Below are 24,011 nucleotides of genomic sequence, written 5' to 3' on the forward strand. Positions count from 1 at the left end.
CGGGACCCACGCTCACAGTAGGCCTGGGTCCATCCTGCCATTGGCAGACACCCACCAGAGCCCAGCTCCCTTCACCCCTTCCAACTGGCAGACTATTAGGAGAGCTCAGGCCCAGTCCAGATCTGCCCTCACTGACTTGCAAGGGACCCAGGTCCAGAGTAGGTTCGAGTTCACCCCCCCACCCCCACCTGGGATCCTAAGCCTAACCCACCTTTTTTTTTTTTTTTTGAGTAGATCTACTTTTTCAACTGTAAATTTCTTGTAATCTAAATATAGATCAAATATTTTTGATAAAACTTGGTATCTGATTTAAGATATGCTGTAAAACAGAAACCAGATTTCAAAGATTTTTGCAGTATATATTTTTGTACTGGTTACATATCAAAATAGTATTTTAGATATATAAATAAAATACATTTCTAAATTAATTTTGCTTATTTTTACCTTTTTTAATGTGGCTATTATAAAAAATTAAATTATATATGTGGTTTGCATTAATTGCTCTTGGGCAGTACCATGTTGGACAATTACAATTCAGTGAAGCTAGGGAATAAGATATATGGGTGGATAAGAGAAGGAGGAAGTGGTCAACATTAGTGGCCATAGTTTTTACTATAATGGAGAAAGCAGAGTTACAATAAGAACCAACAATGGGCAAAGAGGGGAGGTGAGGAACAGAGGACAGAATATACTGATTAAATATTTTTTTCATGTGGCTCGGTTGTTCGATCTTCCTAATAACTAAGACTCCCAACTATTTCAGGAATAAAGGTAGGATAGGCTTTTGAGAAAATAGCAGATTTTAGTGTGAAGCAGAAGGGCAAATGTGACTTAATCCCAAAGAAGACAAATCACCCAAATTATAAGTCCTGAGTAAGGGATAAGAAAGGGTAAGGCACAATAAACTAGAAAACGTTGTTATGGGCCCAAAGTGACAGGGCTAAGCAACCACAGACTGAAACCTCTGAAACCATGAGTCAAAAAAAAATCTTTCCTCTTTTTAAGCTGATTTTTCTTAGGTATTTTGTCATAGTGACACAAAGTTGACAAACACAGAAAAATAGTACTGAGAGTGGGGTCATTGCTGTGACTATACCTGACCATGTGGTTCAGAAGCCCACAGAATTGGGCTGCAGGAGGAATTTGGAAAACTCCAGAGAAGTGGGCCAGAAAAAGCCTAGAATACTATAAGTAGAGCTTCAAGGGAGATTCTGGTAAGAACTATAGAAGAGAATGCTGATGGGAATGCAGGGAGTAAAAGACGTGTGCTTATAAGCTTTCAGATGTACGTAAGGAATCTGTTGGGAATTAAATTGGACTAGAGGCCATATGTGTTACACTGTGGTAAACATTTTGCCTATGTCCTGTAATTTTATGTAAGGCTGAGTTTAAAGGTATGGACTAATAAATCTGAAGGTGGAAATTTCAAAGCAAAATAGCAGTCATGGTATATCATGAGTATTGCTGGCTGCTTTCAGACAGGTTTAATGAAAATCAAAAGTAAAAAACAGAGAAGCGGCTGCAGCACCGAGAGGAGGCAGAAGGCAGATAAGAGAAGCCGATGGGTGGGCACCATGGCCGGGATCACCACCGTTGAGGCAGTGAAGCGCAAGATCCAGGTTCAGCAGCAGCAAGCAGATGATGCCAAGGAGAGGGCTGAGCATTCTCCAGCGGGAAGTTGAGGGAGAAAGGCGGGCCCGGGAACAGGCTGAGGCTGAGGTAGCCTCCTTGAACCGAAGGATCCAACTGGTTGAAGAGGAGCTGAACCATGCTCAGGAGCGCCTTGCTACTGCCCTGCAAAAGTTGGAGGAAGCAGAAAAAGCTGCTGATGAGAGTGAGAGAGGTATGAAGGTTATTGAAAACCGGGCCCTAAAAGATGAAGAAAAGATGGAACTCCAGGAAATCCAACTCAAAGAAGCTAAGCACATTGCAGAAGAAGCAGATAGGAAGTATGAAGAGGTGGCTCGTAAGTTAGTGATTATTGAAGGAGACTTGGAACGCACAGAGGAACCAGCTGAGCTGGCAGAGTCCCGTTGCCGAGAGATGGATGAGCAGATCAGACTGATGGACCAGAATCTGAAGTGTCTGAATGCTGCTGAAGAAAAGTACTCTCAAAAAGAAGACAAATATGAGGAAGAAATAAAGATTCTCACTTATCGATAAGCTCAAGGAGGCAGAGACCCGCACTGAGTTTTCCGAGAGATCGGTAGCCAAACTGGAAAAGACAATTGATGATTTGGAAGATAAGCTGAAATGCACCAAAGAGGAGCACCTCTGTACACAAAGGATGCTGGACCAGACTCTGCTTGACCTGAATGAGATGTAGGGCTCCCCAGTCCTGCCCTGCTGCTGCTCCTCCCTCTGACCCTGACTCCGCCTGAGGCCAGCCAGCCCGAAGCTGACCTTGAAACTGAGGGCTGATCTTTAACTGGAAGGCTGCTTTCTCCTTTCAACACCCCCTCGACCCCCTACCCCCTTGTCTTTTTCACCAAACTGTGTCTGCTTCTTCCCAGAGATTCCAGCTGGGCTAGAGGCTGAGCACCTTTGGGAACAGCATTTAAGGGAATGTGAGTACAACGCAAAGTGTCTTTAAAAGCATGTTGTGATGTACACATTTTGTAATTACTTTTTTTGTTGTTACAGTAACCATTTGTAAAACATTACAAATAATTTCATAGCTCTGAAGCAGCAATCTAATTCCCTTCTCACTTTTGGAAGGTAACTTTCCAGCCTAGTCCCTATTGCCCTCTCCATAGAGGAGGAAAAGAGGAATGGGCCTGCCTTACTGAGAGCCAAACAGAGCCCAGGGAAAGACGCTACTATGGCAAACCTCATTGCTCTGTGCAAAGTACCAGCCAAACCAGAAAGGTGATCCCAAGAGGAGTTCGCCAAAAAACAAAAACCTTGCTATTCAGGTTTTGTTTCATTTTTAGCTTTAAGGTATCTTTAGACAACTGTATTCTTATTTTTTACTTTTTTTCATCAGAAATGACCAAATTAACATGATGAGACCTCTGAGACTTTTTGTTTTTCTGGTGCTGGGGATTGAACCCAGGGCCTCGTGCTTGTTTGGCAAATGCTCTACCACTGAGCCATATTCTTAGCCCTGAGACCAAATTTTTCTCCCATCTCTACCCACTTTCCAAGTGTTCACAGAATGGATCATGGGCCCCTTAATCTTGCGTGACCACTTAATTGCTCTCCTGCTTGCTTGAAAGAAAAAAAAGAAAGAAAGAAAATTATGTTTTGGCCACTGATTTAGCCATATGAACTCATCTCATCACCCTTTTCTGGGTCTGAAGCTGCTGTATCTAAAAGTGCCATCTCATTGTGCTTTGTATCAGTCAGTGTTGGAGAATCTTGAATAGCTTATGTACACAACTTTTAAATTTTTATATTATTGTGAAACTGCATCTTTGGGGTGGGGTACCTGGCCACCTCGTCTGGCTGTGAGAGTCCTGCAGTCTGGGCTGGCAGTGTGCTGATCTTTCAACGTTTCTTTCCCAGCCCAATCCCCACTTTTTTAGGTGAGGTTTCGTGAGGTCTGTTAGGTGTACATCCTGCAGCTTACTGGCTTAAAATGTATTCTCCTTTGTTGTGGTCTCTTTGGGGCCAGTTGGGAGAAAGACAAACAATAGTCCAACTGTTTTGATACTGAATATTGACAAGTGTCTTTTTGAAATAAAGTCCCTCCAAAAAAAAAAAAAAAAGTAAAAAACAGATGGGAATTTTTGTTGTTGTTGTTGTTACTAGGAATTAAACCCAAGGGTGTTGTATCACTGAGCTATATTCCCAGTCCTTTATTTTTATTTTTTTTAAATTTCATTTTAAGACAAAGTCTCATTTAAATTGCTGAGACTGGCCTCAAACTTGTGATCCTCCTGCCTCAGATTCCCAAGTAGCTGAGATTATAGGCATGCGCCACTGTGCTGGCTGAGAAAAAAAATTTTTTTTTTTTTTTTAAAGCAGCTGAACAAGGCTTTATTGCGATTCACTCTTGGGTGAGACCCTCCAGTTGACCAGAGCCGATCCAGGAGAATCGCCTGAGCAAAAAATTTTTTAAAATTTGTTCAGCCAGAGAAGTGCATGCAAAGTTTTGGCTAAGGTGGGTGTGGTTGCTAAAGTTATTAGTTCCATTTTAAAAAGCTAAGCTTGGCATACCTACTGGCCCAGTTACTTGGGAGGTTAAGGTGGGAAGATTGCTGGGGCCTAGCTTGGGCAACATCGAAAGACCTTGTCCCTTAAGGACAATGGGGAAGGAGGAGAGAGGGAAGGAGAAGAATCCAAACACTCTGCACCAGGAAAATAAGAAAGTTGCCTTGAAGGCATTACAGGAATTATCAGTAACTCACCCATCCTAGACTCAAGAGTGTAGAGTAGAAACTTATTTAAAAGACCTGCTTGAGAAGAGAACCTCTCCCAGGCACATTTTTTTTCCCCATAGGGCTACATAAGGAATTGTTTCTTGGATTAATTTCCCCTTGTTCAATTATCCAAGCACAAGGAGGTGGCTGCAGCTGTGGTCCAAACAGACCCAGTTCCTGGAGGCAGACCTTAGTGTTATCCAGGAGATGCTGGTTTTTATTTTGTTTTGTTTTGGTACCAGGGATTGAACCCAGAAATGCTTAAACACTGAGCCACATCCCAGCCCTTTTTATATTTTATTTAGAAACTGGGTCTCACTAAGTTGCTTAGGGCCTCACTAATTTGCTGAGGCTGGCTCCTGACTTAGCCTCCTGAGTGAGGCTTACAGCCTGCACCACCATGCTTGGCATGATGCTGGTTTTTAGGTGAGGAGAATGCAAGGGTTGGGTTATGAAGGTTTCCACTGAGAATTCAAAGGAAAGTGTGGGAAGCCAGGCAGAGCATAGCAGGGTCAGAGATCTTGCAAGTAGCTCCTGAAAGGGAAATAAATGAAGTCGTGAGAATGAGACTGAAGTTGCACTGGAGATCCCAGGAAATTAGAGATGTCAGGAATGTGGAGCATCTACCAAGGAAAGCTTCAGACACAGAGCAGAGTCAACCAAACCGTTGAGTCCATGTGGGCTGCAGCCAGCAAGACTATAGGGGACAGGTCTGCTCAAGCTTTCTGGATCTTATATTGTACCTTTGTGTGCCCTGTATGCTGGTCATGGAGCTACAGGATTTTATGTTTGTCCTATTAGATTTGTCCTGCTTTAATTCCATTCCTTTTTTTTTTTTTTTTTTACCCCATTCTTTCTTTTTTGGAATGGGAATGTTTACCATATGCTTGTCTTATCACTGTATGTTGTAAGTATGTAACTTTTTATTTTATTTTATGGGGGTTCACAGCTAAGAATATGTTTTGAGCTCAGAGAAGATTAAGACATTTCAGCAGTGTTGGAATTGTTAAAACTTTACTGACTGTTGGAGATGGACTGAATGCATTTTGAATCATGAAATGGACATTAGCCTTTGGGACCTTTAGGAGGTAGGGCCTAGGTAGAGGAAATAGGTCACTGGGATCATGCCCATGCAGAATATATTGGGACTCCATTCCTTTCCTCTGTTTCTCCTTGCTTCCCAGCTACGAAAAGCAACTTTGCTTTACTACATGCTTCCTATCACGATGTTTGAAAGTTTTACCATGTACCCAAAGTGACAGGTCCTAACGACCATGGACTGAACCTCTGAAACCATGAAGCAAACTAAGTATTTTCTCCTTTTAAGCTGATTTTCTCAGATATTTTTGCACATATATGGAAAGCTAATACAGTTTCTTAATCCCTCTTACCTCTATGATAGCATAAAAGAACTTACCACTAGGCTGCATAATCAATGAACTAAAGACTGCTTAAGGAGTTATGAGGTTTGGGATTTATCCCTGGATCCGCCAATATCTTGCTCTGACTTCTGACAAGCCAATTTCTCCGTATGTTATTTTCTCCATCTGCAAAGTTGATGAGGGGAGAAGAGGGAGGATAGTTATTAACCTGACTGAGACCTTTACATATTAACAAACTGGATGAGGGTATAAGAAAAGTAGTACATTTGATATATATTTTTTTCTATTAAAATATCCCAAGGTTGGAAGTTACTTTATAGCAAGTATCACTGATACAACTTAAGACTCTATATTCACAAAAATAAATACAGATATTTGCTACATTTGGTACCATGCAAATACTGAGTATAAACATTATTTCCAACTAACCAAGTTATGCCATAAAATAAAAAAATACTAAAAACGCCATTCATATGTTGAAGCCCTAATCCCCAATTCGACTGTATTTGGAGACAGGGCTTCTAAGGAGATAATTAAGGTTCAATGAATTCAGAAGGGTGGGACCCAAATCTAACAGGGTAAAACAAACAAACAAAAATCCACCACAAGAAAAACACCACAATGAGGACACAGAGAAGGTTCCATCTGCACGCCAAGGAGAGGGGGCTCAACAGAAACCAATCTTGCTGGCATATTAATCTTGGATTTCCAGCCTCTAAAACTTTTAGACTATAAATTTGTGTTACTTAGGCCACTCATTCTTTAGTATATTGTTATGGTGACCAAAGCACATGGTTAAAGGCCAGATGAGACTGCAGCAATTCTTTGAGAGTGCCTCAGAATTTTCTAAAGAACTTTCACTATTTTCCTGTACCAGTCTGAGGCAGTAAAGCAAGAACAACATCCACAAAAATATTAATTTTTTAAAAAAAGGAAGACACTGAATCTGAAGTTAAAATTTTAATCTGATTTGAACAACTATATTTTCCTTTACAGACTGCTTTTCCTTTAGGACTTTATGCAAATAACTACACTGAAATTCAGCTTGCTTTGCAACGAAAATTGGGATGATAACCCCAATGCTACCTGCTTTACAGGGTGAAAATTCCAAATGAGAAAATGGCTTTATTTTGTTTGAGCATTATAGTTATATATATATAGTTGAGTTCATTTTGACAAAATCATACATGCATGGAATTTGATTTCAGTCCCATTCCTCCACCTTTTCTTTTCCCTCCTCTCTCCCCCTAATATCTTTCATCTACTCTAATGATCCTCTTTTCACTCATTTATTTATTTTTGATTTGTTCTTTGTACTTAACATAAAGGTGAAATTCCTTATGGGATATTTATATGTGCACATAATTCTGTTAAATTCATTCTGCATTTCCTCCCCTTTCTTGTCCCTCCTCCCTCCCTTTCAATACCATCTTCTACTCTACTGATCTTCCCTATATCTTTATGATATCTGATCCTCTCCTCCTTCTTTCCCTTATTTTGCTCTAACTTCCACATATGAGAGAAAACATTTGACCCTTGATTTTCTGAGACTGGCTTATTTCATTTAGCATGATATTCTCCATTTCCATCCATTTACCAGAAAATGCCATAATTTCATTCTTCTTTATAGTTGAGTAAAACTCCATTGTATATATACTGTACATTGACAAAATGGCTTTAAAAGTATATAATGCAGATAACAAGTATTATTAGGGGAAAATGTGGTTTATTACCTTTCCCACAAGAAAAACTCAGATCCTGAATAGTACAATATACTTAACAAAAGGGACTGTCAAACTCCTGTTACTAGTTAACCCCTGAGAACTCAACTATTCACAATCTGAGTAACTACTCTACATAATATCTGTTAGAACTACTTCTATTTTGCCTATTCTTCCTTTGACTTCCTTTTACTGTTGATTGGGACCTTCACAAATTATGGTAATCCAGTCTTCCTACAGGAAGTGAAAGTGTATTTACTTTAAAAAAACAGAAATGATACTAAGAAGTTACATAAAAAAGAGTTATCTGAATCCTCAAAATAAGATATTCAGAGCCCTCAAATATTAAGAGAGTAGGATCTATATGACCTCAGAAAATATATCCTCTTTGGTTTTTCAGGAAAGAACACAAGAGGATAGACAACTAATATCTAAAGCAGTGCTGTGCCACAATGACAAAAATGTTCTATATCTGTGTTGTCTAATGGGCTATTCGGCACTAGAAATGTGGCTCATGGATTGTCCTAAAGAGTTGTACTTTTTATTGCATTTTTATTAAATTTAAATTTAAATAAACACATATGGCTAGTGGCAACTGTATTGAACAATATAGATCTAGAGAATATAAAGTTCTGGTATTTCTAGAAATTTTTGAAAGATAATATGTGATAGAAAAATTAACAATACTATAGAAGCATTCTTTCAAAATGTGACAAAATAATCACAACTGGCCATCCCTTAAATCAAGGAAAAGTAGAAAGAATTATTTGTGTATTATATTAAGAAAAATGTAGTTATAAATTTATTACTTGTATACTGCTATGGTTGGATGTGAGGTGTCCCCCAAAAGCTTCTATATTAATGCATGAATATTCAGAGGCAAAATGAAATGATTAGATTATGAGAGCTATAATTATATCAGCTTATCCTAGTTTGAATAGATTAACTGGGTAATAACTGTAGGCAGGTGGGGTGTGACTACAGAAGGTGAGTCACTGGCGGTGTGCAGAAGTGTTCATATTCCTTGTGGCCCCTTCCTCTGCTCTCTGGCTGCCATCAGCAGAGCAGTTTCCCTCAGCCACATTCCTCTCTGCCATGATGTTCTGCTTGCCTTGGGCCTAGAGCAAAGGAGTGAGTTGACTATAGACTAAATCTCTGAAACTATGAGCCAAAATAAACCTTCCCTCTTCTAAATTGTCCTTGTCAGGTATTTTTGTCATAGCAATGAAAAGTTGATCAACATATATTAATAATTATCATTAACATCATATAGCTATAATTTTTAAGTGTTTATCATGTGCCAGAGGTTAGGCTAAGTATTTCAATGATAGCATCTTACTAAATTTTCACCATGTAGCATGGTATTATTATTATTATCTCTTTTTACTAATGAGGAGATGATACCTAGAAAGGTTGAGTAATTTTCTAAATGGTTACAATAAGTAAAGAAATTAGGATTTGGGCTGGGGTTATAGCTTGGTGGTAGAGCGCTTGCCTAGCACATGTGAGGCACTGGGTTTGATCCTCAGCACTATATAAAACTAAATAAATAAAATAAAGGTACTGTGTCCACCTACAACTAAAAAGAAATATATTTTAAAAAAAGAAGTAAGGATATGAACCTAAACTATTCTTTCACCTATTCTGTCTCCCATTCCTGTGCCTCCTCCTGACCCCACACTATAAACAAAACAAACAACCAAAAAACCCTACTCACACAAAGAAACCCTACAAATGCTTTCTGCTTAAAATAGCCCAGTTTGGGAGAGAATACATGTGAATGTGGATAATCTACTCATTTTATTACAGTAAAAACGGAAGTGTTAATGCTTATCAGCTTGATCTGGACATTGAATAAGATTAGGCAATAATGGAATTTAAAGAGGTAAAGCTAGGTTAAATGTAGGCACCATGTGTTAAATAGTTTAGAACTTAGAAATTAAAAAAAAAACACAAATAATTCAAGTTTGCATGCACATACAAATGGGGTGGAGGAAAGAAAGCACAGAAAATAATAGAAAAGGAAGGATGTTTCCCCTAGAAATTAAACTGAATAACAGGAAAAAAAAAAAAAAAAAGAGAGAGATTCATCAAACAACCTCTGAAGACCCACTAAGAAAGAACTTTTTCAGTGATAAACCACAATTCTATGTCAATATGTACAGAGCTCAAAATGGAAGAGCTGCAAATAGAACACGTGCTCACTGTGGTCATGGAGGACAAGCTACAGGGAGGCAGGGGACAGGGGACTACTATAGAATGCAGCACTGATCAGCTTCTTTCTCTCATTAGGAAGTATTCCTAGTGCTCCCCAGCTGATTCTCTGCCTCCAAATCTTCTTCATTTACTTTTACTTCATTTGGAGATAAGTGTGATGAGATGTAATATTCCTCTGGGATGATCTGCTAGGAAGTGGGTGGGTGAGTGGGGATAACTAGGCAATCCCTTTTTCAAAGACAGCAATAAATTCTGTCTTTTCCATGTAGCAGATGTGAACAAAGAAGATGAAACAGAGCTCCCCTTGGCATTTTCCCTCCCCAATTTGCTCTGCAGTAATTATACATCTCTATGTATGAATACAGAGAGAAGAATCCCACAGAATATCAATATTGCCTTTAACAAGCAAGGCAGCTAGCAATGAATGACTAATGAAAATACAGAGGCCAAAATTCCCTTTGTTCTACAGACCGTCCTAAGTAGACTTTAACCATGTAAAATGTTCACTCTTTCCAGAGGTTTACATTGGTGTGATCCAGAGCACAAAAGTTGATCCTTCTTAGAATGCTCTGGCTTAAACAGAGAAGTCACTTAGTGGTTCCAGTTGTGCCATATTATACTTTCAGATAGGCATACATAGATCTGATATCATGCAATATGTAAGGTTACATCATCATCATCTTTCTAGTTAGTATATGGGGTGGGTATTTTTAGGCTGGCCTGAACTCAGTCTTCCTGCCCCAGCCTCCCAAGTAGCTGGATTACAAGTACATGCCACTATGCCACCAGATAGTTAGTATTTATAATAAAAGAGATGACAGTCCTGAATGTTATACTCTCTGCCAGTCAGAATACATCAGAGGTAAAATTTTTAGTACAAACCTAGGTCCTATACTCTGAATGAATAGTTGCACAGTGTTGTTTGTGATAATGAAAACAGAACTCTGATTCAGAATTTCACTTCAAAGGTGAAATCCACTTTATAATTGATTTATTGTATGCAACCCTGTCAAAAACTGAGAAGTATTTGTGCATGCTTGTGTGTGTGTGTGTGTGTGTAACACCAATATTCTCTCTGAAGATTTACAGAAATGTGATATGAGGGCAGAAAAAATAGCAACAGCAACTGTACCAGTGGCAGCTCACAGTGTTCCAGTCTGTTTTCTGCTTCTTCATCTATAACTTATCAGTACTATGGTAGGCACTTTACATTCCTTATCTCTTTGGTCCCTTTTAAATTATATCATGTTGTGAGTCTATGGGGCACTAGCAGCAGGGCCCAGCTCAATTATTTCCTCCATATCTACCACACAAAACTTGTCAGATAGTCTTTTTTGAAATAATGAACAATGTGTGCCTGCTTTATTTACAGTTCTGAAAAGTAAGTATAAATAGAGTTTTAAATAGAAAATAAAGTATGTTTTGAGGATATCAAGATGGTCAATAAGATAAAAAGGAATCTATAAAAATAATTCAATATTTACTGGAAAGTAATCAGTTCTATTATACCACTTTGTCCTCTACTTAAGGTAACCAGGTCAATGTCACACTGAGTCCTTTCTTTCATACTTGGTAATCAGTCTGCTGGTATAAACTGCATCCTCCTAAAAAAGGTTTGGAAATAATACTAAAAGTTTGATTAAAGTTTGATTATAGTTAAGGTATTTAGTATAATGCATCCTTCTCCCAGTTTCTAATCCAACCAACTTTAGCCAATGCTTGAATTTTCTAACATCCCTAAAAAGGTTTTATGCTTATACTTCCTGTAATGAAGATCTCATACCTCCCCAGAAAATTCCTTCCTTTTCTGGCAGTGGATCTTGGCCTTAAGGTAGTGGTTCTCAATTCTTTTCTCTTTCAATGACTCTTAATACATAAAATAACCCAGCATACTTCTACTAATAATAGTAACTTCACACAATATCAGACTTTTAACAGGGTGAGATAGTGATGGAAGGCAACTTTCCCTTTTCACTTAGTATACTTCAAATGGCAAAATTTTCAGAGTGCATATGTATTACTTTAACATACACACAATATGCATACATTTTTTAAAAGTAGCCCAAGGGGGTGAATGTTTATCATAGCAGTCATGTGGAGTTGGACAGAAATCAGTCCCCATAAGAGGGCAAAACAGAATAAAAGGGAATGGTGTGTATTATGATTCAACATCTTTACTAACCCTAATTTACATGGGATGCAGATGTGTATGTTTTGGGGATTGTGGTCACTGAATGCCCTCTATCTCCTTTAAAGTCATAGCTTGTCTCTGAGTTGGTTATACCAATCTTCAGGTATTTAAAGACAGCTTTTAAGTATGAAAGAAAAGTTAACTGCTTTCTGGTCTTGTCAAGACTACATTCAATGACTGACTATAACATGTCTCAATGTATAATGTATCTGTTTTCTTTTCCTCCCATTCTGCCTAATACATAGTATACTCTTCGAATTAGACATCCTGCCTCCCTAATATTATTCTTCTATGGTCTATTTTCACTTTTTCATGTTTGGAAGCACACTTCCTAATTTCTTGGACTAAGTACTGTACTTGAAGCTTATGGGTATTTTTTTTTACAAAATCTATCTAGATATTTCCTCTTTTATTATGAAGACTCTGCAGCTAAACTGCCTAGATTCAGATTTGGTTCTATCACTTACTAGTATAAAATCTTGGCTAATTAACTTAATTCCTCATGCCTTAGTTTCCTTAACAGCAAAATAAAAACAACAGCAATTATTTCATATAACTTTTGACTAGTTTTAATTGCATTATAAGCACTCATGCTTTACTAATTCATGTTCCTTTTCTTTTCATACCTCTGTTCAAAACCTTACAGCAATGTTGGAACATTTTTTTTTTTTCTGTAAAGTGCTGGGGAGTAAATATTTTCAGTTGTATGAGTTACATGGTCTCTATTGCAACTACTATCACATGAAAGCAGTCATACATAAATAATTCATTAACAAATGAATATGGTTCTGTTCTAATATTTTTAGTTAAGAGTTAATTAACAAAAACAGGTAGCAGGTAGGAGTTGGTCTCTGGATGACAGTTTGCCAACCCCTGACCTACAGGAATCTATCCCTAAATAATGTATCTGGCTCTAATCATTCCACTGCTATACCTCAGGTATACACTATATTGTTTTACACATATTTATAAACTTCTAGGTATTTTATTTTAGTCTGCCACTTAGAATAGTGTACAGATTTAAAGAGCTGTAGCTATTATTTTATTCATTAAGCAAATGTATTTAAGACTAATAGTAATATGTGGTGTTAAGAATACAAAGACAAGTCTCAGCTCATGCTCACAAACAATCAGAAGGAGAGGCAGCAATTCAAATACACAGTCTAATGTAATTTTTACTATTCTTATAGTAAAAATTTGCTAAACACAATGCTCCAGGAAGTAGGATAAAATGACCAACTTTACCTAGGAAGTTGCGAAAAGCCTCACAGAAGAGATGAAGTTAAGTTACAATTGTGGAAAGAAAGATGACTGGCATTTTACCAAGAGAACATAGTACAAAGGTACTAAGGCATGGAAATGGACAGTATGTTTGGACAACAGCTAGCCATGTATTATAGAGAGAAAAGGATATGGGAAGCTACAAAGATGAATGACAAGAATTGAATAAGATGAAGCTAGAAAAGAAGGTAGGGGGCAACTCTTGAAGAACTTTGCCATTCTAAGACAATGTTATATTATATATGGAAGACTCTAGTATCATCCCTAAGATTGCATATTAAGCATTCAATGTTAAAATCTGGTTCACTAATGATATTTTACACCCATAAAAGCATTTTTCCATAGATTCATACCTACTTTTTTTTCTAATTTCATACAGCTTGCTTACTTACATACATCCTTAAATTACATATACACTAAAATTCTAATACTGATTAAGAACTTATGATGTATGAGAATAGTAAGATTTAGAGACAAAAACAATCTGGGATTAAGCCTTGAACAGTTAAGATTTATAAGATTTGAAGACGTCTCTTAACTCATCATTGTTTCCATAAAATAGGATTACCAATAGTACCTATTTTAGATTATCGTGAAGACTATATGAGAAAACTGTATGGAGAATAGTTGACAAGCTATAAAGAGCTGTATAAATGAAACACAGGATTTGTTAAAACTATAAGATAAATTCATAAGAAAGGATGAATTTTTAAAAAATCATTCTGGGTATTTTGTGTGTGTGTGTGAGATATGTACATTCATACACAGCCTAACAGAGGATAAGTCTATTTCTGTCATGTGCACTTACAGGCTCTGACCTTTTCAAGGATCTGTTTTTTTTATCATACGATCAGCTATACCAAATAGAAAATCATTCTTCCTTATTAGCATGATGAAGAAATCTAGAAGATAGAAAAATAGAAATGTGAACTACTGTAGCTCAAAGGAGACATGCAATAAAATTAAGTTTTTATCAAAGGAAGTCATCAGACCAGATACCCAGAATGAGCTTCCCAAAGGCAACAATTTGGTTAGCTTTCCAGTTTCCAGGATTCTTCCCTCAGCTTAGTGGGTTCCAAACCCTGATTCTGTTAAAAATGGAATAGACCTTTGAGGACAGATCTATAGGTAATTAAACAATGATGAGTAAACTAAAATGATAATTTATTAACTTTTGTGAAAACGTAACTTTCACAAGACCTAAAATATTCAATGGAGTATGAACAGGGCCATTTTACTTCAAAGGTACATCTACACAAAAATCCAAATGAGAACCTGAAAAGTTCTTGGCCAGAATGGAGCCAGAATAAGGAGGTTTATTTGTCTAACTCAGAGGTTATCAAACCTTTCGAAAAAATTTTTGGAAACATTTTTTCAGCTTGATGATCTTTGTTGCAATTCTTGAACTCTTCTGCTGTAGCATGAAAGTAGAAACGGAGAGTACAGAAATGAATCAGCCTGGTTGTATTCCAATAAAACTTTAAATTAAAACAGGAAAATGCCCTTACAAATATTGGTGCAAAAATACTCAGCAAAATAAATTCAGCAGCATAGTAACAGGATTATTAATATGCAAGTATCAAGTAGGATTCCAGAATGCAAAGATGGTTTAACCAATGTTGTATACCACATAAATATAAGAAAGTAAAAAATAACAATAATTTCATAATAATCTTCTTTTAAATTTTTTTTAGTTGTAGTTTGACACAATGGCTTTATTTATTTTTATGTGGTGCTGAGGGATTGAACCCAGTGCCTTTCATGTGCTAGGCAAGCGCTCTACCATTAAGCCACAACCCCAGCTCCACATGATAATCTTAATTGATACATATTAAGCATCTGACAAAATGTAACCTCCCTTCTTAACAGAAACACTCAATAAACTAAGAACTTCTCAACATAATAGAGGCCATAGATGAAAATATCCACACTGAACAGTATACTCAAGAGTGAGACTGAAAGCCTTTTCCCTAACAATAGCAACAAGAAAAGGATGTTCACTTTAACCACTTTAATTAAGCATTGTACAATCATTCCTCAATATCCATGGGGAATTGGTTTTAGGATTACCAATAGTAAATGAAATAGATATCAAAATCAATGCATACTCAAGTTCCTTATATAAAATAATATGTAATTAGCATATAATCTATGTACGTCCTCCCATACACTTTAATTCATCTTTTGATTGCTTATATACCTAATAAAATATAAATGTTATGTAAATAGTTGTTATACAGTATTATTCAGGGAATAAAGACAAGAAAAAAAGTTGGCATAAGTTGTGATTTTTAAAAAATGTATATTCAATCTATGACTGATTGAATGGGCAAATGTGGAGCCAGAGAAATTAGGCAAGCAAAAGAAAAAAAGGGAACCATTTTTCAAAGGAAAAAGTAAAATGATCTTTATTTGCAGAGGATACAATCTCACATGTAGAAAACTCTACTGACTCCACAAAAAAATTGTTAGAACTAATAAATGAATTCAGTAAAGTTGTAGGACACAAATTCATTACACAAAAATCATTTGCATTTCTGTACATTAGTGATGGATAATCTGAAAAGGAAAGCAAGAAAATAATTCCATTTAAAATATTAAGAACCATAATCAAGTATATAGAAATAAATTTAACCAAGGAGGTAAAAGAGTTGTACATTGAAAAGTACTAAGCATTGCTAAAAGAAATTAAAAACTAGAAAGACAATCTATGTTCATAAATTAGAAGACTATTAATGTTAAGATTATAAAACTGCTGGTGTGGTAGTACACACCTGCAATCCCAGTGGCTTGGTATTTTGAGGCAAGAGGCTCTCAAGCTTGAGGCCAACGTCAGCAATTTAGCAAGACCCGGTCTCAAAATTAAAAGTAAGAATTAAAAAAGGACCGGGGATTATAGTTCAGTGGCCAAAGGTCCTGAGTTAAATTTCTAGTACTGGGGCGGTGGGGGAGAGATTACAATACTACCCCAGAAATCTACAAAGTCAATGTAATCTCTATTAAAATCCCAGTGACCTTTTTTTTTTTTTTTAACAGATAGGAAAAGCAATTCTAAAACTCAAACAGAATCTTGAAAACAAACAACAAGGTAGTTTCTGATTCTAAAACATACTACAAAGCTACAGTCATCAAAATAGTATAGTACTGGCAGAAGAACAGAGATAGATAGATAGATGGGATAGAATAGGGAGGCCAGAAATAAATCCTCATGTACAGTCATTGATTGTTATCAAAGGTACCAAAACCATTTAATGGGAAAAGGACACTTTTCAACAAATGGTGCTGGAAAAACTAGATATGCACATGCAAAAGAATGAAACTGAACTCTTATGCCATACCAAAAAAAACAAAAAACAAACAAACAAAAAAAACAACCCTCAAAAAACCCCTCAAAATTCATTAAATATCTTAAATATAAGCTAAAACTATAACTATTAGAACAAAACCAGGAAAATCCTTTGTCAATGTTTGTCAGAATACTAATTTAATTAGACACAAAAGAAAAAATATTATATGGTGTTTGTCAGTATACTAAAAGTACAGCAAACAACAAAAGAGAAAACAGATAAACTGTAGTTCATCAAAATGAAAAAATTCTGTGTATCAAAGAAAACTATGAGGAGAATAAAAAGACAATCCAAAGAATGGGAGAAAATAGTTGCAAATTATATATCAAATAAGGGATTAATATTCAGAATACAAAAAGAACTCCTGTAGATTAATGACAACCAGAAAGAAACTCCACATAGCTCAACTCAAAAATGGGCAAGGAACCTGAACAGACATTTCTCCAAAGAAGATACACAGATGACTATGTGGAAAGATGCTTAACATCACTAATCATTAGAGAAATGGAAATCAAAATCACAACGAATTACCACTGTACACTTATCAGGATCACTGTTATGAAAAATAGATATATGACAAGTGTTAATGAGGACGTGGAAAAACTGGCATCCTCAAGCACTGCTTCTTGCAATATAAAATGGTACAGCCACCATGGAAAATAGTTTGGTAGTTTTTTAAAAGTTTCAACATAGAATTACATGATCTAGTGACTCAACTCCTAGGTGCATACTCAAAGGAATTAAAATCAGGAGTTCAGCTATTTATATACCTCTGTTACCAGCTGCATGATTCACAATAGTCAAAGAGTAAAAAAAGAAAATGGGATGAAGAAAGTGAAGCATATACATACAATGAAATATTATTTAGCTGTAAAAAGGGATGAAATTCTCATATATGCTACAACATGGATGGATCCTGAAAATATTACCCAAAATGAAAACAATTAGACACGAAAGGAAAAATATTGTATGATTCCACTTATACTGGGTACCCAGAATAGGCAAATTCACAGAGACAGAAAGTAGAATAAAAATTATGGACCTGATGGGGGTTGGGTGGAGGGTGAGTCCTCTTCAATTTCTTTCATCAATATTTTATAGTTTTCATTGTAGAGAGAGATCTCATCTCCTTAATTAGCTTTTTGAGGTTTTTTTTAATCCCTGAAATTTAACTTTTAGAAAATGAGATGCCTTCCTCAACTTCCTCAGCGACTGACAATCAATTTAATTAAAATCTACTTTAATTCTGCCTCACTTTTAAGTCCCTTGGGTTCACTGGACTAGGATTTGTGATATACTATTTCAGAGAACAATTTTATATGGTAGTAACAGTTCAGAGAACTCCAAATTTTTTTTTCATCAAAATCAATAGGTATCTAGCCTGCACAATAACCTTTAAATAGACCAGTGACTCAACCTTTTTTCCATTCTGATATACCGTAGAGAACAGAAAATACTCCTAATAGTAAAAGCAGGGTCATATAACCATATGGCACTGATTTTCAGCAAGGTGGGTAAAAGGCAAACATAATTTGATGGGGAGGGAGGTTCCACTGATTGGAGTTATTTCAGAATCTCCAGGGATATTTGTGTAATTAGAAAATGCACCCCACCTAGTTCATATTCTTTTCCCATTACTCCTTTTCCTGACCCAGGGTCAAGAGCAGCACCATTTAATAGAAGTATAATTCAAACCTCTTATGTAATTTTAAGTTTTCTAGTAGTTACATTTTTAAAGCTAAAAAAAGGGAAGAGATGAAAAAATTTTAATGCATTTTATTTAACCCAATGTATCAAAATATCATCTGAGCAAGTAATCATTTAAAAAATTCTTTTTATAGTAAGTCTTCAAAATCTTATATTTATGTATAGTTTACCTCAATTTATTTATTTTTAAAATATGTTTTTAATTGTAGGTGGACACAATGCCTTTATTTTTATGTGGTGCCTGGGATTGAACCCAGTGCCTCATGCATGATAGACAAGTGCTCTACCACTGAGCCACAACCCCAGCCCTAGTTTACCTCAATTTAGACGCTAAAGTTTTCATTAGAAATACTTGATCTGTATTTTGATTTCCCACATTTATAATTAGAAGAAAAGATTCACATACTCAAGTTGTTCCAAACATACTAAAAATTTCCCAAAAACTTAACTGAAGATCACTTTTTAATTCTAAATTTAAATAAAATTAAAATATGGTACTTCCAGTCATACAACCATATGGCTAGAGGACAGCTAAGGAAATAAATGATAAAACTAAACATCTCTTTAAGTCCTTACTATGTGCCAAGGACTGCTCTAAGCACCTTACATGTTTTACGTTTTTTAGTTCTCACAGCTATTCTATAAAGCAAGTACTATTATTATCTTCATTTTAATGAGATTTTGTCTGCTGCTCCATGGGTAAAAATCTAATGGCATTTACAAGTATGTTCTTACAGACATACTTGTAAATAGTGATAGCATTTGCTTAGCATTGTGAAGCACTTACCACATAATAGGCATTGTTCAAAGTGCCTGACCTCAAATCTCCTCACAATACCCCATAAGATGGGTACTATTATCATTGCACCTGTTTTAAATATAAGGAAGCTGATGAATGAGATTAGTTTACCAAGGTCAGACAGCTCTGGATTCAAATCCGGAGACCTGGCTTTTGAGCCAGTGTTCCTCACTACTGCACATGCTACCTACCCCCTTGTTCAGTCCCATGGTTTCCACATGGGCCAATGCACCTATCAGACTGTATCTGATACTGGTTCAGAAAAGAAGGTTAGTCCTGGTTTGATGGTCTGTGAATTTCTTTTTTAAAAAATAGTTTTAGTTGTAGATGGACACAATACCTTTATTTATTTGTTTTTATGTGGTGATGATAATCAAACCTCACACGTGCTAGGCAAGATCTCCACCACTGAGCCATGACCCCACCTATGGCCTGTGAATTTCTAAAGGAAATAGGAAGGAGGCTGAGGAAACCAGATCTGGGTCCCACCCCTGCACTATCCATTTCAACCCCCTGTGACACAACTGGATTTGCCACAGATATACAGAAGCCCTGTCCCCAGGTAGTTTTGCACCTTGGAAACATTATTATCCAAAGTGCATGTAAAAAGACATGAACTGGTGTGAATATACTTTGTATACAACCAGAGATATGAAAAATTATGCTCTAATGTGTAATAAGAATTGTAATGCATTCTTCTGTCATATATAAATTAAAAAATTTTTTAAATGATACAATATTTCTGAATTTTAAAAGGCAAAGATTTACATAATCTGAAGAGAGATCAGAGTATACATATGAATTTTTAAAGTATTTTACTTGGAAGCCTTGTAATTAGAATCCGTAAGTTGATTTCTTTTTTTTTATTTTTTTTTTTATTTTTTATTGTTGGCTGTTCAAAACATTACATAGTTCTTGATATATCATATTTCACAATTTGATTCAAGTGGGTTATGAGCTCCCATTTTTACCCCATATACAGATTGCAGAATCACATCAGTTACACATCCATTGATTTACATATTGCCATACTAGTGTCTGTTGTATTCTGCTGTCTTTCCTATCCTCTACTATCCCCCCTCCCCTCCCCTCCCCTCCCCTCTTCTCTCTCTGCCCCCTTTACTGACATTCGTTTGTCCCCCTTGTATTATTTTTCCCCTTCCCCTCACTTCCTCTTGTATGTACTTTTGTATACCTCTGAGGGTCTCCTTCCATTTCCATGCATTTTCCCTTCTCTCTCCCTTTCCCTCCCACCTCTCATCCCTGTTTAATGTTAATCTTCTTCTCATGCTCTTCGACCCTACTCTGTTCTTAGCTACTCTCCTTATATCAAAGAAGACATTTGACATTTGTTTTTTAGGGATTGGCTAGCTTCACTTAGCATAATCTGCTCTAATGCCATCCATTTCCCTGTAAATTCTATGATTTTGTCATTTTTTAATGCAGAGTAATACTCCATTGTGTATAAATGCCACATTTTTTTTTATCCATTCATCCATTGAAGGGCATCTAGGTTGGTTCCACAGTCTAGCTATTGTGAATTGTGCTGCTATGAACATCGATGTAGCAGTGTCCCTGTAGCATGCTCTTTTTAGGTCTTTAGGGAATAGACCGAGAAGGGGAATAGCTGGGTCAAATGGTGGCTCCATTCCCAGCTTTCCAAGAAATCTCCATACTGCTTTCCAAATTGGCTGCACCAATTTGCAGTCCCACCAGCAATGTACAAGTGTACCCTTTTCCCTACATCCTCGCCAGCACTTGTTGTTGTTTGACTTCATAATGGCTGCCAATCTAACTGGAGTGAGATGGTATCTTAGGGTGGTTTTGATTTGCATTTCTCTGACTGCTAGAGATGGTGAGCATTTTTTCATGTACTTGTTGAATGACTGTATGTCCTCCTCTGAGAAGTGTCTGTTCAGGTCCTTGGCCCATTTGTTGATTGGGTTGTTTGTTCTCTTATTGTCTAATTTTTTGAGCTCTTTGTATACTCTGGATATTAGGGCTCTATCTGAAGTGTGAGGAGTAAAGATTTGTTCCCAGGATGTAGGCTCTCTATTTACCTCTCTTATTGTATCTTTTGCTGAGAAAAAACTTTTTAGTTTGAGTAAGTCCCATTTGTTGATTCTAGTTATTAACTTTTGTGCTATGGGTGTCCTATTGAGGAATTTGGAGCCCGACCCCACCGACTGTAGATCGTAGCCAACTTTTTCTTCTATCAGACGGCGCGTCTCTGATTTGATATCAAGCTCCTTGATCCATTTTGAATTAACTTTTGTGCATGGCGAGAGAAAGGGATTCAGTTTCATTTTGTTGCATATGGATTTCCAGTTTTCCCAGCTTGTTGAAGATGCTATCCTTCCTCCATTGCATGCTTTTAGACCCTTTATCAAATATAAGATAGTTGTAGTTTTGTGGATTGGTTTCTGTGTCCTCTATTCTGTACCATTGGTCCACCCGCCTGTTTTGGTACCAGTACCATGCTGTTTTTGTTACTATTGCTCTGTAATATAGTTTGAAGTCTGGTATCGCTATACCGCCTGATTCACACTTCCTGCTTAGCATTGTTTTTGCTATTCTGGGTCTTTTATTTTTCCATATGAATTTCATGATTGCTTTCTCTATTTCTACAAGAAATGTCGTTGGGATTTTGATTGGCATTGCATTAAACCTATAGAGAACTTTTGGTAATATCGCCATTTTGATGATGTTAGTTCTGCCTATCCATGAACAGGGTATATTTTTCCATCTTCTAAGATCTTCTTCTATTTCTCTCTTTAGGGTTCTGTAGTTTTCATTGTATAAGTCTTTCACCTCTTTTGTTAGGTTGATTCCCAAGTATTTTATTTTTTTTGAAGATATTGTGAATGGAGTGGTTGTCCTCATTTCCATTTCAGAGGATTTGTCGCTGATATACAGGAATGCCTTTGATTTATGCGTGTTGATTTTATATCCTGCCACTTTGCTGAATTCATTTATTAGCTCTAATAGTTTCTTTGTAGACCCTTTTGGGTCTGCTAGGTATAGAATCATGTCATCTGCAAATAGTGATAATTTAAGTTCTTCTTTTCCTATTTTGATGCCTTTAATTTCTTTCGTCTGTCTACTTGCTCTGGCCAGTGTTTCGAGAACTATGTTGAACAGAAGTGGTGAGAGAGGGCATCCCTGTCTTGTTCCAGATTTTAGAGGGAATGCCTTCAATTTTTCTCCATTCAGAATGATGCTAGCCTGAGGCTTAGCATAGATTGCTTTTACAATATTGAGGTATGTTCCTGTTATCCCTAGTTTTTCTAGAGTTTTGAACATAAAGGGATGCTGTACTTTGTCGAATGCTTTTTCCGCATCTATCGAGATGATCATATGGTTCTTATTTTTAAGTCTATTGATGTGGTGAATAACATTTATTGATTTCCTTATATTGAACCAGCCTTGCATCCCAGGGATGAATCCTACTTGATCATGGTGCACAATTTTTTTGATGTGCCTTTGTATCCGAGTGGCCAGAATTTTATTGAGGATTTTTGCATCTAGGTTCATTAGAGATATTGGTCTGTAGTTTTCTTTCTTTGAAGTGTCTTTGTCTGGTTTAGGTATCAGGGTGATGTTGGCCTCGTAGAATGAATTTGGAAGTTCTCCCTCTTTTTCTATTTCCCGAAGTAGCTTGAAAAGTATTGGTATTAGTTCCTCTTTAAAGGTTTTGTAAAACTCTGCTGTATACCCATCCGGTCCTGGGCTTTTCTTAGTTGGTAGTCCTTTGATGGTTTCTTCTATTTCCTCAATTGATATTGGTCTGTTTAGGTTGTCTATATCCTCCTGACTCAATCTGGGCAGATCATATGACTTAAGAAATTTATCTATGCCTTCACTATCTTCTAATTTATTGGAGTATAAGGATTCAAAATAATTTTTGATTATCTTCTGTATTTCTGAAGTGTCTGTTGTGATATTGCCTCTTTCATCCCGTATGTTAGTGATTTGAGTTCTCTCTCTTCTTCTCTTCGCTAGCATGGCTAAGGGTCTGTCGATTTTGTTTATTTTTTCAAAGAACCAACTTTTAGTTTTGTCAATTTTTTCAATTGTTTCTTTTGTTTCGATTTCATTGATTTCAGCTCTGATTTTAATTATTTCTTGCCTTCTACTTCTTTTGCTGTTGTTTTGCTCTTCTTTTTCTAGGATTTTGAGATGAAGTATGAGATCATTTATTTGTTGGTTTTTTCTTTTTTTAAGGAATGAACTCCAAGCAATGAATTTTCCTCTTAGAACTGCTTTCAATGTGTCCCATAGATTCCGATATGTTGTGTCTGTGTTTTCATTAATCTCTAAGAATTTTTTAATTTCCTCCTTGATGTCTTCTATAACCCATTGATCATTCAGTAACCTATTGTTCATTCTCCAAGTGATATATTCTTTTTCCTTCCTTCTTTTATCGTTGATTTTCAGTTCCATTCCATTATGATCAGATAGGATGCATGGTATTATCTCTACTCCTTTGTATTGTCTAAGAGTTTCCCTGTGACATAATATATGATCTATTTTTGAGAAGGATCCATGTGCTGCTGAGAAAAAAGTGTAACTGTTTGATGTTGGGTGGTATATTCTATATATGTCAATTAAGTCTAGGTTATTAATTGTGTTATTGAGTTCTATGGTTTCCTTATTCAACTTTTGTTTGGAAGATCTGTCCAGTGGTGAGAGAGGTGTGTTGAAGTCTCCCATGATTATTGTATGGTGGTCTATTAGACTCTTGAACTTGAGAAGAGTTTGTTTGATGAACATAGCTGCACCATTGTTTGGGGCATATATATTTATGATTGTTATGTCTTGTTGGTGTATGGTTCCCTTGAGCAGTATGTAGTGTCCCTCTTTATCCCTTTTGATTAACTTTGGCTTAAAATCTATTTTATTTGATATGAGTATGGATACTCCTGCTTGTTTCCGAAGTCCATATGAGTGATATGATTTTTCCCAACCTTTCACCTTCAGCCTATGTATGTCTTTTCCTATC

General features: G+C 36.4%; 1 protein-coding gene and 1 pseudogene across 16 annotated transcripts in view; one reads left to right on the forward strand and one right to left on the reverse strand.

The window, feature by feature from the left end:
* LOC114094371 (polycomb protein SCMH1) overlaps positions 1–24,011 on the reverse strand; it is a 209,802-nt gene that overhangs the window by 150,318 nt on the left and 35,473 nt on the right. For 13 of the 16 annotated variants that reach the window (XM_071617736.1, XM_071617739.1, XM_071617737.1 and 10 more), the window contains exon 2: positions 5,782–5,911. Coding sequence is in view for 2 of the 16 variants with exons in the window: in XM_071617739.1 (XP_071473840.1) it covers positions 5,782–5,794 (13 nt within the window). In the remaining 14 variants the exon portion in view is untranslated. Of the gene's footprint in view, positions 1–5,781; positions 5,912–24,011 lie in introns of those variants that run through there. The other 3 variants (XM_071617745.1, XM_071617740.1, XM_027937509.2) reach the window with 1 other exon arrangement.
* LOC114094373 (tropomyosin alpha-3 chain pseudogene) lies at positions 1,575–2,491 on the forward strand (annotated as a pseudogene).

Source organism: Marmota flaviventris, chromosome 10 (genome assembly GCF_047511675.1).
Source record: "Marmota flaviventris isolate mMarFla1 chromosome 10, mMarFla1.hap1, whole genome shotgun sequence".
NCBI classification, from domain to species: domain Eukaryota; kingdom Metazoa; phylum Chordata; class Mammalia; order Rodentia; family Sciuridae; genus Marmota; species Marmota flaviventris.